This window comes from Nyctereutes procyonoides, unplaced genomic scaffold (genome assembly GCF_905146905.1).
Source record: "Nyctereutes procyonoides isolate TBG_1078 unplaced genomic scaffold, NYPRO_anot_genome, whole genome shotgun sequence".
NCBI lineage: Eukaryota > Metazoa > Chordata > Mammalia > Carnivora > Canidae > Nyctereutes > Nyctereutes procyonoides.
The window spans coordinates 3854658-3868855 of record NW_026575123.1 but is presented as its reverse complement, the minus strand read 5'-3'; the positions used below and the strand labels follow the sequence as shown (position 1 = coordinate 3868855).

Below are 14198 nucleotides of genomic sequence, written 5' to 3'. Positions count from 1 at the left end.
CAGGCAGAGGGAGAAGCAGGCTCCATGCAGGGAGCCTAATGTGGTACTTGATTCCAGGTCTCCAGGATCATGCCCTGGGCTGAAAGTGGCCCTAAACCGCTGAGCTACCAGGGCTGCCCAGCCTAGTCTACCTTGAATGTGCTTAGAACTTTAGCATAAAGTTGGGCAAAATCATCCAATACAAAGCCTATTTTAAAATAAGGTGTTGAATATCTCAGATGGTTTATTGAATACTATACTGAAAATGAAAACCGAATGGCTGTATGGGTACAGGCTGGTTTTAAGTGCATGGGTTGTTTACCCTAGTGATCGCATGGCTGGTGGGGGGCTAGCATCACAAGAGAGCAGCCTGACTGGATGTGGGTAAGTCAATTCCCCTTTCTAAGAGCCCACCACCTCAACCCATGGGGACAGGTGACCCTGGTAGAGTGTGGCCACAGTCACGGATCAGGAGCAGAAATGGAGAAGCCAAATGACCCAGAGCACCAAGGAGTGATAGAGAGTAGGTGACAGAGAACCTGTCTTAGGGAAGCAGTGAGGAAATGGGAGACAGGATCATACCTGAGCCCAGGCTCCAAACCCCCAGTGCATGCTTCTTGTCCCATCTGACTTCATGTTCAAAACACAATTTCATGAAGATAAAATTAGGAATTTCAAGATAGAGACCACAGAGCATGAAATTTCCAGCCTGGGATCCTTCTGAATGGAGGTCTCTGAACAATTACATTGGTTACACATCCATGAAGCCAGCCCTGTAGTTGCTAGGGAGCAAAATGAGCAAAGAACCCATTCCTGGTTAGCAACCCCCCTCTTACACAGCCAGTCCTTACACAGGCAGTCATGATAATTACAGGGTTTCTTGAAGGACACAGAATATCTGACACTCTCTCATAGTCTATGCTTTTTCTTTCTTTTATGGTCATGACCCACATGTCATGTCTCAGTGCTTGTCTCTTTCAAGGCTTGTCCTCCTGAGATGGGAAGGGTCAGGAAGGCAACCTGGGATAGTGCCAAGAATATTCCAACAGTCAGACAACCCTGGCTGTCCCATCTAACATTCTCTACCTTGGGTACATCTCTTCATCTCTCTGGGCCTCTGCCTCCTTATTATGAAATTCATCATGTTATAATATTGGCCTTCTTCTTATTAATTATTAATGGAAGGGTTAGACTAGGTAACCTCTAACATTCCCTCCAGTTCTGTTTCTGGAAGGAGACAACACAAATTGGTGTTTGGCAAAAGGCGTTTGGCCTTTTGACTGTTTTGTCTTCATTTTTATTGGACTTGTTATAATCAATATACTTGGATTCATCAAAGCCATATCTGGGCTGTTTGGTGTGATGCTGTTGCCACATAAAAGCCAAAAGAAAGGAGACATGAGTAATGTGGATGTGTGTAGGCAAAGGAGGCCCTCATTTCCTTAAGGCCTAGCAGCAGATGGGTTAATTCCATGACCCTAGATTTTAGAATAGCAATAATTAGTACCTGAGACAAGCTCTTTTATCTAAGATCCTCAAAGGGCTTTGTGGTCATTAACCCATTAATTCATCTGCCTCAAGCCATCAAGGTCACAAAGAATCTCCTTAGAAGACAAGTATGCCAGAAATGGAAATATCACCACAGTGAGGAGTGGCCATGAGTGGTAACTAACTGGAAGGGAGGAGGTGGGGAAGGGGTCACCAGAACAGTTCTCTGGAGGAATTAAATGGAAAATCCTCTACTGTTCTACAGACAGCAATTTAACCACTCATTAGGCTCTTTGAGCAAATTCTCATGGATGTCACATTTCATCACCTAGAAAAACTCTTCACCCTTAATGTAAACTTTAGATTAGCTTTTACAGTTTCCAACAAACCACAATTATGCCTAAAGCAAGTAAAGGAGAGGACTCTCCTCCCTAAAATATTCTTCTCTCAAAGGGGAAAGAAATGGCTCTTTAAAGTTGAGGAGTCTCTAAAGATAGAACACCACTTCAGAATGAATTCATCTGGGGTTTGTTAAGGTCCTGACTTATTTGCAGGTGGTTCCCATCAAAAAGCATCTGTTGGAAAACCACACTGCTAAAACATACCTTCGCAAGACCTGGAATTCTATCATTAGACTCCTTCCTTCAGCTGAGCAGCCCACCCATCACCTGGAAGGTTCTCCCCTCAGGGTCAGGTGCTATGAGGGAATAAAATGTGGAACCTGCCCCCCTCAAACAGCTTTAAATCTCATCAAGGAGGTGAGGCTAATACAAATAAAATAAATTAATAAATTTATTGCTTGTTACTATTTTACTGTTTTCTTTACTAAAAATTGATGCAAAAAATGGGCAGAAAATATAGCTTCCAGAGTTGTGAACAGCACAGACCCAAGATGCTGTGGCGTTGGTGGTAGGAAGTAATCGGTGAGGGCTCCAGAGATCAGGGAAGGCAGGAAAGCTCACAGAGTAGGTAAGAGCTAAATCTTAGAGGTAGGGAAAGTATTAGGTCAGAAAACAGGATCAGTGGGAATAAGCAAAAGGCAATTCAGACCATGGACAACATCTAAGAGAAGGCAAGCAGCCGGGAGCTTGTTTCTTTATGATGCAGTGGGAAAGCCAACCTGGATAAACCATAGAGCCAGGAGGCCTGAAAGAAATACATTGGATGAGAAAGATAGGGTCAGACCACACAGGTGACTTGAAACCAGACAACAGGTACTGATTTGGGGTCTCTGTAAGTCCTCTGTCAAAATGCAAATATCCAGGGAAAGAACCAAGAGTAAATTGGGGAAGTAGGGGTGCAGTCAGTACAGGCTGAACACTACTCTGAGCTTCATTACACACTGTCACAGGAGGAAAGGAATTTTTATACCGGTATCAGCTGGTAAATTCAACTGTGAGTTCTATCTTGGGCCCTGGGATGGGGACCCCAATGGAATGAAACCCAGAACAAGTGCATTCTGATGGGGATGAGGAGAGGAAGGATAAAGGGAAATTACACCAAAATCTTTGGCATAACCAGGAAGAGCTGGTCCATGTAGATGCCCACACCTGATGGACAGCCAAAGCCCAAGGAAAGACTTCTAATAGGAAGAGAGAGTAGTAGAGAAGACAAATGTCCCCTCTTACACAATTTTTCCAACCACCAGTCCTTTAAATGCACATGGGCCTTCTTTATGGCCCAGTAAAACTCATTCCTTTGTTGAACAGATGCTCTTTTGGCTCTCACAATCAAAATCAAGCTGTGGGGAAGACTCCAGAGATGGCTCTCTAGGGAGTAGGTCAGAAGAAGAATTGAAGTGTCCTCACGTAACAGCCAATGTGAGGGCTTCTTGAGGCTTCCTAAACACAGTGGAGCATACGGAGAGGAGACAGTCTTTCCTAAAGTCACCTTCAGGAACCCCCAAGACCAAGGTGCCTCTGGTTAGCATTAGACTAAAAAATAATTATTCTCACCAAAGAAATCTCTGTAGAAAAGTTGCTGTAAAACTGGAATAGGTGTGTCTTTCTGACCTTCCGGTTCTTTTTATAGGCACTGCAGGAACTGAGTGAGGGCCTCCACTCCTTCCGCCCATTTGGGGAGAGATTAAAGAAGCTGAGATTGTCTCCTTCTTACTCATTGGCAGTTACAACCTCTCAGGCACTACAGCCTCAACTTCCAGTGTGGACACAGAGAAGGTAAGTCGGAATTCAGGGCCCATGCCCTTAGCTATAAACCCGAATTGCTCCAGCCAGCTGGTCTGGGAATAAATGAAGAGGAATCCAGGTAGGAGTATTCAACTGCAAAGTACTTTTTTTCCTAATGAATATGTGGGATTTTTTCCTAGGCAACCTCAGTAAAGACATAGATTTTGGGGCTCGACTGTTGAAAAAGTTATCTGAAGGCAGGCCATTTTGTATGATTCTTTGATGACCAAATAGTAGATATTTAGCAAGAACGTGTTGTGTTGTGTTGACTTAAATTAAAAGAAGGAACAGTCATTAGAACTATGAGGAAAAATTACCTGCCTATCTCCTTCAGGCAGTGCAGTAGTGTTTTCAATGATCCAAAGATCCATTAATGTTGACAACCTTTGTTCTGGAGCCTGATATAGCTGGAATCTCGTCAACCATGCAAACGTGGTCACACACCCCATTTTATGAAAAAGGTTTTGTCTTAGTTTTCGAAAAGCCTTGATGCAAACTGTGACACGAAAATGGATGAAGTATCTGGAAGCTCCAAGTGAAGAGTTTTCTGCTTTTCCCAGCAAGATGGAGCTAAGAGAGTTTTAAGGGTTTGATAGTTTGGGGCAATTTCAAAGTTGGGAGTGAAAGACATTATAGTGGCCAAATAGGACTACCTAACAGGCATTCTTGTGTGTAGATATAGTCAGGAGTTTGTCTCATCTTTCTCCTGCAGGGAAACAGAAATCCATTCTCGTGAGGTCCACCTACAAGTCACCATGTATGAGGACTGCATCAAGTCCACTGAGGACTATTATTTTGTCTGTGACAATGAGGGAGCATGGAGCATTGTTCTCGAGTCCCTGGCAATAATCGGCATAGTGGTTACAATCATACTACTCTTGGCATATCTCTTCCTCCTGCGAAGAGTTCAAGACTGCAGCCTGTGGAATACCCTCCCTACTCAGTTCCTCTTCCTCTTGGGTGTGCTGGGACTCTTTAGCCTTGCATTTGCCTTCATCGCTCAATTCAATCAGCAAACTGCCCCCGTACGCTACTTCCTCTTTGGGGTTCTCTTTGCTCTCTGTTTCTCATGCCTCTTGGCTCATGCCTCCAACCTGGTGAAGCTGGTCCGGGGTAGAGTCTCCTTCTCTTGGACGACAATTCTGTGCATTGCTATTGGTGTCAGCTTGTTGCAGGTAATCATTGCCATCGAGTACGTGACTCTCATGATGACCAGAGGTATGATGTTTATGCATATGACACCCTGTCAGCTCAATGTGGACTTTGTTGTACTCCTGGTCTATGTCCTCTTCCTGATGGCCCTCACATTCTTCGTCTCCAAAGCCACTTTCTGTGGCCCTTGTGAGAACTGGAAACAACATGGAAGGCTCATCTTTGTCACTGTACTCATCTCCATCATCATCTGGGTAGTGTGGATCTCCATGCTCCTGAGAGGCAACCCACAGCTCCAGCGGCAGCCCCAGTGGGATGACCCTGTCATCTGTATTGCCCTGGTCACCAACGCATGGGTCTTCTTGCTGCTGTACATCATACCTGAGCTCTGCATTCTCTACAGATCCAGCAGACAAAACTGCCCCTTACCAGGCAATGCCTGCCCAGCCCCAGCCTACCAATGCAGCTTCAGAGTGGAGAACCAAGAACTCTCACGAGGTACTTTCCCAGGGGATTTTGGGAGCAGGGAGGCTCTCCTATGGGAGAAACAGGAGAGAAATCGAGAAACAGGATGAACCAAGAGGGAACAGTAAAGAAATGGTCACAATTTTGATGGGTGACTTAAGAGTTCCAGGATGGAGATAAAGACAGCCAGAATCAATGTTAAACTTTTATGAAAAATCAGTTCTTCCAAAATACAGAGATTTATGGGGAAGAGACCAAGACAGAAATTAATCAAAGGGCCTAAATAAAGAGGGTGTGGCTCTGAGTGCTCACGCTGGGTAAAGAAAGGCACTCACTATAAAGTGATTTAACCAGCCCCAAATTAGGCTTGGACCACGCAATTGCATGACATATGATGCTAAGTCCAGATGTTTGGGCCATCAAGTGCAAAAGTCAATCTTGGCAACAGCAATTGACATTTTTTTAAATTTTAAGTCTTGAAGTTAATTTGCCCAAACATCATAATAAACTGATTCATAGGACTCATCACCTCATTAACGTCACAAAGCCCCATAACTTCTGGATTTCTACTTTTCAAACCATTTATTGCTTGAAAGCCTTCAAGGTTTACAAAAGGTGAAGAGCCACAATTCTAATAAAGGCTCAGATGTGTAATCATTAATAGAAATAAAGCAACTTGCTTAGGTAACATTTTCATAAAAATTTCTGGTCAGATTTTTATCATGATGTAAGACCAAGCCATCTGACTATACTTTGTTAATGAATAAAATACATTAACCATGACAACAAAAATGCTTGGACCCTAACAACCTGTGAAAAATAGTGACTAATTCTGGTTATCTAGAAATATGTCAAAACTCATTCATTCCTTTCTAAAACATCTGGCCTATTGTTCATAACCCGATATCAAAATTTTACATCAATTTTTGTGTCTTAATAGGCATCCGATTCCTCACAATTTATTTATAATGTGTAAAAATTATGTTATTTTATATACTGTATAGCACACATAATGTTCACCAGGCTCAAAAAAATTAATAGAAGCCTTCCCTTTAAGCGTATACACTTTTTTTGAGCTGTAATCTCTGGCTAATTACACATTCAAATTAAATGCTGCTCAGATAGATGCACCCATTAATTCTTTCAGTGCAGTTGACAGAGTCGGAAATTGAGGCTATACATCCTTCCTAGAACAGTTTCTCTTTTCCTGTTGCTGGTGCATCATCAGATCACTAAGGTTTGTGGCAGAATTGCAGAGTCAATCCCTGAAACTACTTCTCATGGTTCTCACCAGAAGTTAGGATAAAACTTCTTGTGTTTGTGTTATGGTCGTGGTATGTTTCCAGTACACAAAAGTCAGAGGGAAAGAGAGAGAGGAGTTTTTAGAGTTTTATGATACTTCAAACATACTGGGATTTGTAATGATTGATATTCTATATCCGAAGACACAAGTGTTCCAAGTGTTTTCAAGAGTGTCTTGGAGGAAGAGTTAAGGCTTGCAAAAGCACATTTCCTGGTCCTATCCTTGTTACTTGAGTATGGTTAGAAAATCCATTTCTGAGCAGGAAATGGCCTTCCAGTGACAGTCATTGTCGATGTAGTTTGGTGTTTTTTAAAAAAATAAAAAATATATCAGTAAAGTAGTAAAAAAGATACAGATTGCTCTTCAAATTGGGCAGAATAACCAGAAACTTAAACTTGGCCAACAGAATCAGAATTTAGGTCACCTGGGAAAGATACAAATGTCAAAAATAAGAAGAGCGATGAAAACTCAGTACAAAATACAGGATGACACCAAGCTCAGAAAAAAATACAATGCAAGATAGATAAGAGCCAGACAAGCAGAGTGTGATAACAGGAACCTGAAAAACCCCATGTACCATAGGTCACAAACTGGAGGGAGGAAAGCGGCTTACCACTGTCTTTGTTTTCATTGGCTCTGAAAACAGTCCTAGTGCCATGTAAGCAGACATGTGGTCAGCAAGATCCATCAGGCTCTTGTGCTTGGCATTGGTCAGTCTCCAACGAGAATACCCATTCCAGTTCTGGGATCCACCAATGAGAAGTGTGAGCAATTTGGGGAGTCTCAGGGAGAACCACAAAGATAATTAAGGGTTATAGCATCAGACCAATATGGAAACATTAAGACAATGAGACAAAATGAGACAAGTGGTAGTTCTTAATATACCTTCCTCATTGACTATTCAAGTTCTTTCTCTAAATTCTTTTTTTTAAGATTTTTATTTATTTATTCATGAGAGACACAGACAGAGAGAAAGAGAGAGAGAGGCAGAGACACAGGTAGAGGGAGAAGCGGACTCCATGCAAGGAGCCCGACATGGGACTCGATCCCGGGTTCTCCAGGATCACACCCTGGGCTGAAGGCGGCGCCAAACCACTGAGCCACCCGGGCTGCCCCATCTTTCTCTAAATTCTATACCAAAATGTGACATTTTGAGTCCATGAGACATCCATTTGTCATGTGACTGTTCTGATTACTACGGCTTGTAGCTGTGACTCCAGTCACATAATTATTTAATTTACCACAAGGTTGTGGGGCCAGTATTATCCATCTGAAAGAAGAATAAAACAAGAAAAGATCAGCAGGGAATTTCACCAGTATGGAAACCTCTCTCCAAGAGGCTGTGGCCCTGTTGCTTTATATCTCCAAATACAGACAACATGTAGAAATGAACTCAACCCAAAGCATGAAGGATTTAGATTAAATGTGAAAATAAGAGTTGGTAAACACAGAAATAGATCACCAAAGGGGATTAAGAACTCTACTTCCCTGCGAGTCTTTCAAAAGAAGATTAGGCTTTATCTTCCTGAAGTGGCTTATGGACTTAATTCCAAGATATAAAAACATCCGGGTGGAGAATGAAAATGCATTCAAGCATGTTACTATAGGACACCAAACAAATAGGAGTAAATATACTTGGCCCTGTATTATAAATGTGTTCCTAGAGAGCTGTATATTGATTGCACTTTTAAAAACTCAGTTGCCCTTGTAACTGAGAATTTTAAATGTGATCTAATTCATGGAGATCCTAAATATAAAGTATCAGCCATGAATTTTTTTTTAATCAAGGGAAAGCTTCTGTTTGGATTATTGCTTACTTTATCTGCTTTACTTAGGGTATTGTTATATCAAGTTTGCTAAAATCAAGACCCATGTATATTTTAAAGTATCACACTGCTGTGGGCATTTATTTCTGTCTGTTGTCTGAAGGTGTACAAAGCTAGTCTGAGTCTTTTTGAAGATATTAAGACAAAAATAATGAGTCTGTGCAGTGTAAAAAGGAGTCAATAATTATAAAATGACATGAACCAAGAGAATGTACCTGCAAACTGAAGTCCATTTGGATTGTTTTCCCTATAGCAAGTACCAGCTTTTGCCGGACAGTCCTTTTTGACAATTCTCAGCATTTTTTTTCTTCAAGGCATTTCCCCCCTTCCTAGAAGAAACCAATTTCAATAGTCCCAAGCAGTGTAATTTCTATTTGTTCTTTTGCAGGAACAAATTGCAAAACTGCTGTTTTATCACCCTCAAGAGCAACAGGTTACAGAGAGAGAAGTCGCATGGAGTAGGGAAGAAGACAATGAGTCTGGGCAGGATTTGTTTGGTCTGAGGGCAGATAAGGCAAGGATTTGACATTCCTAAAGATCCAGGGAGCATGAAATAATTGGGCAGCATGAGGGTAGCAGAAAGAAGGCAGGATCTGGATTTTCTGCCTTTGAGACTCAGCTCTGCTTCCTTCCAACTTTGAGACCAAACCAAGCTCCTTAACCTCTAGAAGGTCAGGCTCCTTGTCTTTAAATGATGGTTATAACATCCCTGCCCCCTCCCCATATAAATGTAAGGTCTTCCTCATTCAACTCAGATTTCACACCATGAGGTGGTTGCAGGATTAATAGAGAGAAACACGCAGCCCTTTGGTAAATCCATGAACAACAACTAATGCTAGAGATTGCTGGAGAATGAGGCTTCTCTCATTTATGATCTGGTCTGATGAGCATGTTGGATGAATGTTGGTCAACAAAATGCTAAGTGTGAAGGAGTCTCATATTGCCTCAAGGCACAAAGTTAAACCAAGAATTCAGTTCACTCTGCTTCCAGGGAAAGAAGAGCATTTCATATTTCTTAAGATTCAACCCTCTAAAAAATACCATTTGGAGAGGATGTCAGAGCATCAGTTATGACCACACCACCAGCACCACCATGGATAAAAATACACAAAGTACAGCATTATAGTGTTTTCTACATATCATGCCCTGTTCCAAGAGCCTTATACATATTGATTGGCTCAATCTTCAAGATAACCCTATGAAGTAGATTTACTATCATGATCACCGTTATCCCTCTTTTATTCCCATCAGGAAAGAAGGGCAATCAAATGTTAAACAATGTGGCCCTAGGTCACACGGCTAGTAAGTGAGAGAACCACTATGCATAAACACTCAGGACCCGGCTACATCTGTGACCATCAAACAACAAATATGTATATGAAGGCGAGGGCCTGGCCTTAAAGCAGACATGGATCCTGTCTTCATAGAGCCTACAGTCTTGTCGAGAAGCCTGACCTTAAACCAATAACTGTGCGTGTGATTATTATTATGATTATTATTCAGTGATGGGATAAAATTGTCTCTAGGGATCTTTTTTATTAGGTCTGCTTTTTTAAAGCTGAACCAAAGTTTATGGAGTATCAAGCCTGAAGGAGCTTTGATCTAGGTAAGGCCTTTTATTTTAGTGTTGAGGACAGTGAGGTATGCAAGGTCACACAGGTAACACTGCAGGGCCAAAGACCTTGACCCACTGTGAGCAGCGCCCTTCCTCTAGAAGGTGATGACCAGTGTTCAGCCTCTTCAATCACTAACCACAGATGTGGCTCTCCTGAACACACAGATGCCATCCAAAGCCAGCCTTCCTCATAAGCTTTAAAAACCCTCTTTCTTAAAATCATAGATTTAAAAAAAAAAAAAAAAACAGCCTCAAGTGAGAATTCCTTTTTAAAGGGCCAAGAGCCTCTTTGCAAGCCCTTGGGTCTTCTCATAGTCCTCATGTGCTGTTTTCAGGTGAATCTCTAACACTAACCCAAGCCCTTCCCTCCTTTGGCTTTCAGCCCGAGACAGTGATGGAGCTGAGGAGGATGTAGCATTAACTTCATATGGTACCCCCATTCAGCTGCAGGTAAATGTGCTCATCTACCATCACCAAAGAGGGGCATAGCAAATACTCCTTAATTAAGAAAGCTGTCAGGCTTCATTTCTGGTGTCTTTACTGACCTGAGAAAGGAGAGGTAGGGCAGGCTCATCTCCACAAGCATGTGGAACTTAAGCCATCCAGATATAATCCATATTGGGGGAGTGCAATAAAGGCAAGTCATGCCTTTGCCCCTGCCCAAGGCCCTCCCACACCATCAACAATGTACTCTGATACAAGTGAATGTCGCTGGAAAGAAAAAGGCAGCTCGAAAGGTTTGTGAGAGCAGAGCGTGAAGAGGAACAAGCTTACTGCTTTTTGCCCTCGGGACAACAGGGAATTGTAAATATGTATGAGGTCAGATCTATTTTTAGTATTTATCAGTTGTCTAAATGAATCCCCTGAGCCCCACCAGCTGCCTCTCTGAGTCACTGTCTAGCTCCTGCAGCCCAAGCTGCCCCAAGAACTGGGCTAGGTCTGTCACCCTCATCACCAGATGGGTATAACCAATTTTAATCCTTTCAGGCAAAAGCAGAAGCACTAGTAAGTAGAATTGGAGGTAACTTGTGTTTGTGTCATGATAGCTTGAGGGCATACAAATACAGGCAGCCAAAAATACCAAACTGGGACATAATTCTTATATCCTTATCTCCATAACTAAAATCTGAGGGTGAAAGTCATGCTTAGGCTGTTTGTTCGATGAACCATGTGAGGCAACTCTAGCTAATCCCTCTGGTCTGTTATCTGAGACTTAGCCTTTTCCTGGAATGGCACACAGACCAAAACAGAGATGCATCATTTGCTGTAATTAACCCTCTGGAGGGCACTAACATGATGAGAAAATACTATCTGTTCTAGAATTTCTTAGAGTACTTCAATTTCCAGTGATCAGCTAGTCATGAATCTTGCATAAAGATTCTTGTTACTGATTAAGAAGGGAAGGTGGTATAAAAAAAATTCTGATATGCATAGCCTCAATATTTTTTTCCTTTTATTAACAAAGGATTAAGTGATGCTGAAGTGATATTTTAAACATAGCTGTGGAGAGTTATCATTCATTGTGTTCGCTCAGCAAATTGACAATGGCATATCTTCTTTTCCAGACTGTTGATCCCACACAAGAGTGTTTCATCCCATTGGCCAAACCAAGCCCCCAGCAAGACGCAGAAAATGAAAGTCCACAGGAAACATGCATAGTGAAGACCCAGAAGACCATCCTAATGTAGCCCTGATGGGCTACTGGGGAGCTCAGAGTCATGCTGCCAACAAAGTATGGGCTCATCCTTCCTCCCCTGCTTCCTAGCCCTTTCCATCCATTTGGGCCCTTCATCAGAAGACTACCTTCTCAACCATAATTACAATCTTGCTGGCCACCCTACCTTGACTATGTGTCTCTTTTTTCCTTCATGCAACTGAAAGACTCCCTTCCTTAGCCATGTAAGAACAAATTGGCACCTCTTACTAATGGAGCTAAAAGACCTTGGTCTGAAAAAATTAGGGTCATGTTAATGTGACAAAATATAGAGAGCACTAGCAATGTACTACTGGATTACTCCTCTAGTCATTTTTTATAAAGGGCCCCTAAATATGATTGACCCAGAATTTATGATAAAAGTTATAGCCCTGGGATCCTCATGACTGAGCATTTTAAATAACACAGACATTTCATAGCTTGCAACTGGTAGGCTTTTTTCCAAGGTTCTAGCACCCAGCAACAGTGAGTATGGCGGCAGATGTGGCTGAGGTCAGTAACCTGCTTTGACAAACCAATAACAGCAAAGAAAGAGCCACCCTACTTGATGCTCATAAATGATTTTAGGTGTTGCATATAAACAGCTGAGTCTGCCTGTCTTGATGTTTCCAATGAACTGATGCCTCTGCACTAATTACTTTGCCTTCAATCTTCCTGCAGCCCCACATCCTTCCCAATGGATCCATCTGTTCTTATTACCCATATATTGTATATAACAGGACCAGAGTTAGATGTGTGCCACCAGAGGGCTTCTTAGGGTCTAATTCAACCCCCTCACCTTACAGATAAGAAAACAGAACCTAGAGAAATGGAAAGACTTCCCCAAAGTCACACACAGTAGTTAGCGGTAGGCCAAGTCTTCCAAATCACAGGCCACTCCTCTTCCCATTCGACAAGGCATGCCTATACTTCTGTGTTAACAAGTACAACGTGGACCCCCTGACAATCAAATGTGATAGTTCAGACCAAAGCAATTTGAAAAATAGCTAAGACTCCATATATGGAAAAAAAAAACCTTTTTAATTAGCAACATACAGCATGAATTGTTCAATATCACCAAGTATTTCCTCGCACCTGCAAGGTACCAGGAGCTGTTGGTCCCTAAGCAGATAAAGCAGACAGTGGTGCTTTGGTGGAGCTTATGTTTTCTCTGGGGCAGATAGCACAATGCAGAGAATTTCAGGGACACAGTTGCCTCCTTTTACAGATGAGGAAAGGGATTTGGCTAGAATAATATGGTTTGTTAGATGGCAGAATTGACTAGAATCCGGATCCTCAACTACTGTTCAAGTGCTTGCTCACTCCCTACACAATGTTCCAACATTTCATATATTTTCCTGCTACACTCAGGTAGCTACTCCTTTTTAAAATCTGTGCCCTGAGCAGTGTTCTCAGAACAAACCAGTATACAGGTAAGTGACCAAAGAGTTTGACCTTCTGCCCTTATTGGTAATACAAAATTGAGGGAAAATGTTAACATTAAGACTCTGACCCGTTAGAGGGCATACTATTTAGTGAACCACATAAAGAACCCAACTTGAGAGGGAAAACAAGCCATGGAATCTTACCCATGATCTGGAAGAAAATCATCATCAGGGCAGCCTGGGTGGCTCAGCGGTTTAGTGCCGCCTTCAGCCCAGGGTGTGATCCTGGAGACCCAGGATCGAGTCCCACGTCGGGCTCCCTGCATGAAGCCTGCTTCTCCCTCTGCCTGTGTTTCTGCCTCTCTCTCTCTCTCTCTCTCTCATGAATACAAAATAAAATAAAATCTTTAAAAAAAAGTTTAAAAACAAAAAAAAGAAAGAAAATCATCATCACTGATCCTCCTAATTTTTATCCCAAAAGTGTCAACAGGGACACCTTCAACATAATCCTGTTGTGTTATGTTGTGTTGCAGGCAGGAAAGGTTTCTGTTGAGTTGGCAGACACATTTTAATAAACCCATTAAAACCATAGATGGTCCAGCTTATCATCCCTGCTCCTGACTGGGAGCTCTCTGGCAGTGGCCCTCTTAATTTACAATCAGTTTGTAAACTGACTGCGCATGGGTCCTGTACCCACCCTTGGTCCATTCAGCTACGCCTGGCTTGGTCATGTGGTATAGACGTCACAGGTTATAGGAGGGTTTATAAGGAGTTTTTGGCGGGAGGGTTGGTAAGGAGATATGGGGTGAAGTTTCCTTATTTGGTGGTGTTTTCAGGTTTCAGTCTTCTTCCGGGTCTTGTTTTTTCAAGTTGGCTAGGGCAACGGTCACGGGTTTTATAAGCCTGCTAAGTGTCCGGATTATTACTTGACTTGCAAGGAGAAGGGGGTGGGTAGGTGTACTGAATGTTGGCCTTCCATCAGCCATTTTACAGGTTTCCCTCAGGCTCCCCAGTCCCATCGGCCCAACAGTTTGAAGATTCAAACTCATTTACTTTTATGTCCTGGGTTGTATAATTGGAAAGGTGCTTATTCTCTTAAGTATTTT

General features: G+C 42.3%; 1 protein-coding gene and 1 long non-coding RNA gene across 3 annotated transcripts; both read left to right on the top strand.

Moving 5' to 3' along the window:
- Positions 1 to 1565: 1565 nt before the first annotated feature.
- LOC129517078 (uncharacterized) lies at positions 1566 to 2262 on the top strand. Its single transcript, XR_008665948.1, has 2 exons — positions 1566 to 1643; positions 2022 to 2262. It is a non-coding gene; the product is annotated as an uncharacterized LOC129517078 (long non-coding RNA).
- A 1000-nt stretch (positions 2263 to 3262) lies between these two features.
- On the top strand, positions 3263 to 11854 carry GPRC5D (G protein-coupled receptor class C group 5 member D). Of its 2 annotated transcripts, XM_055336801.1 has the most exons (5): positions 3263 to 3380; positions 3499 to 3644; positions 4366 to 5303; positions 10397 to 10464; positions 11580 to 11854. In XM_055336801.1, the coding sequence occupies exons 3-5, from the start codon at positions 4409 to 4411 to the stop codon at positions 11700 to 11702; spliced, it is 1086 nt and encodes a 361-aa protein (XP_055192776.1). In that variant the 5' UTR covers positions 3263 to 3380; positions 3499 to 3644; positions 4366 to 4408; the 3' UTR covers positions 11703 to 11854. The 2 variants fall into 2 exon arrangements, with proteins under 2 accessions (XP_055192776.1, XP_055192777.1); XM_055336802.1 differs by lacking the exons at positions 3263 to 3380; positions 10397 to 10464 and having other exon boundaries at positions 3503 to 3644; positions 11580 to 11738.
- The last annotated feature ends 2344 nt before the right edge of the window (positions 11855 to 14198 follow it).

Excerpts from the sequence above, each read along its gene's own strand:
- GPRC5D (XM_055336801.1), top strand. The coding sequence starts at position 4,409 with ATGTATGAGGACTGCATCAAGTCCACTGAGGACTATTATTTTGTCTGT. Across the intron at positions 5,304-10,396 it reads GAACCAAGAACTCTCACGAG|CCCGAGACAGTGATGGAGCT; the intron begins GTACTTTCCCAG and ends TTTGGCTTTCAG. Across the intron at positions 10,465-11,579 it reads GTACCCCCATTCAGCTGCAG|ACTGTTGATCCCACACAAGA; the intron begins GTAAATGTGCTC and ends CTTCTTTTCCAG.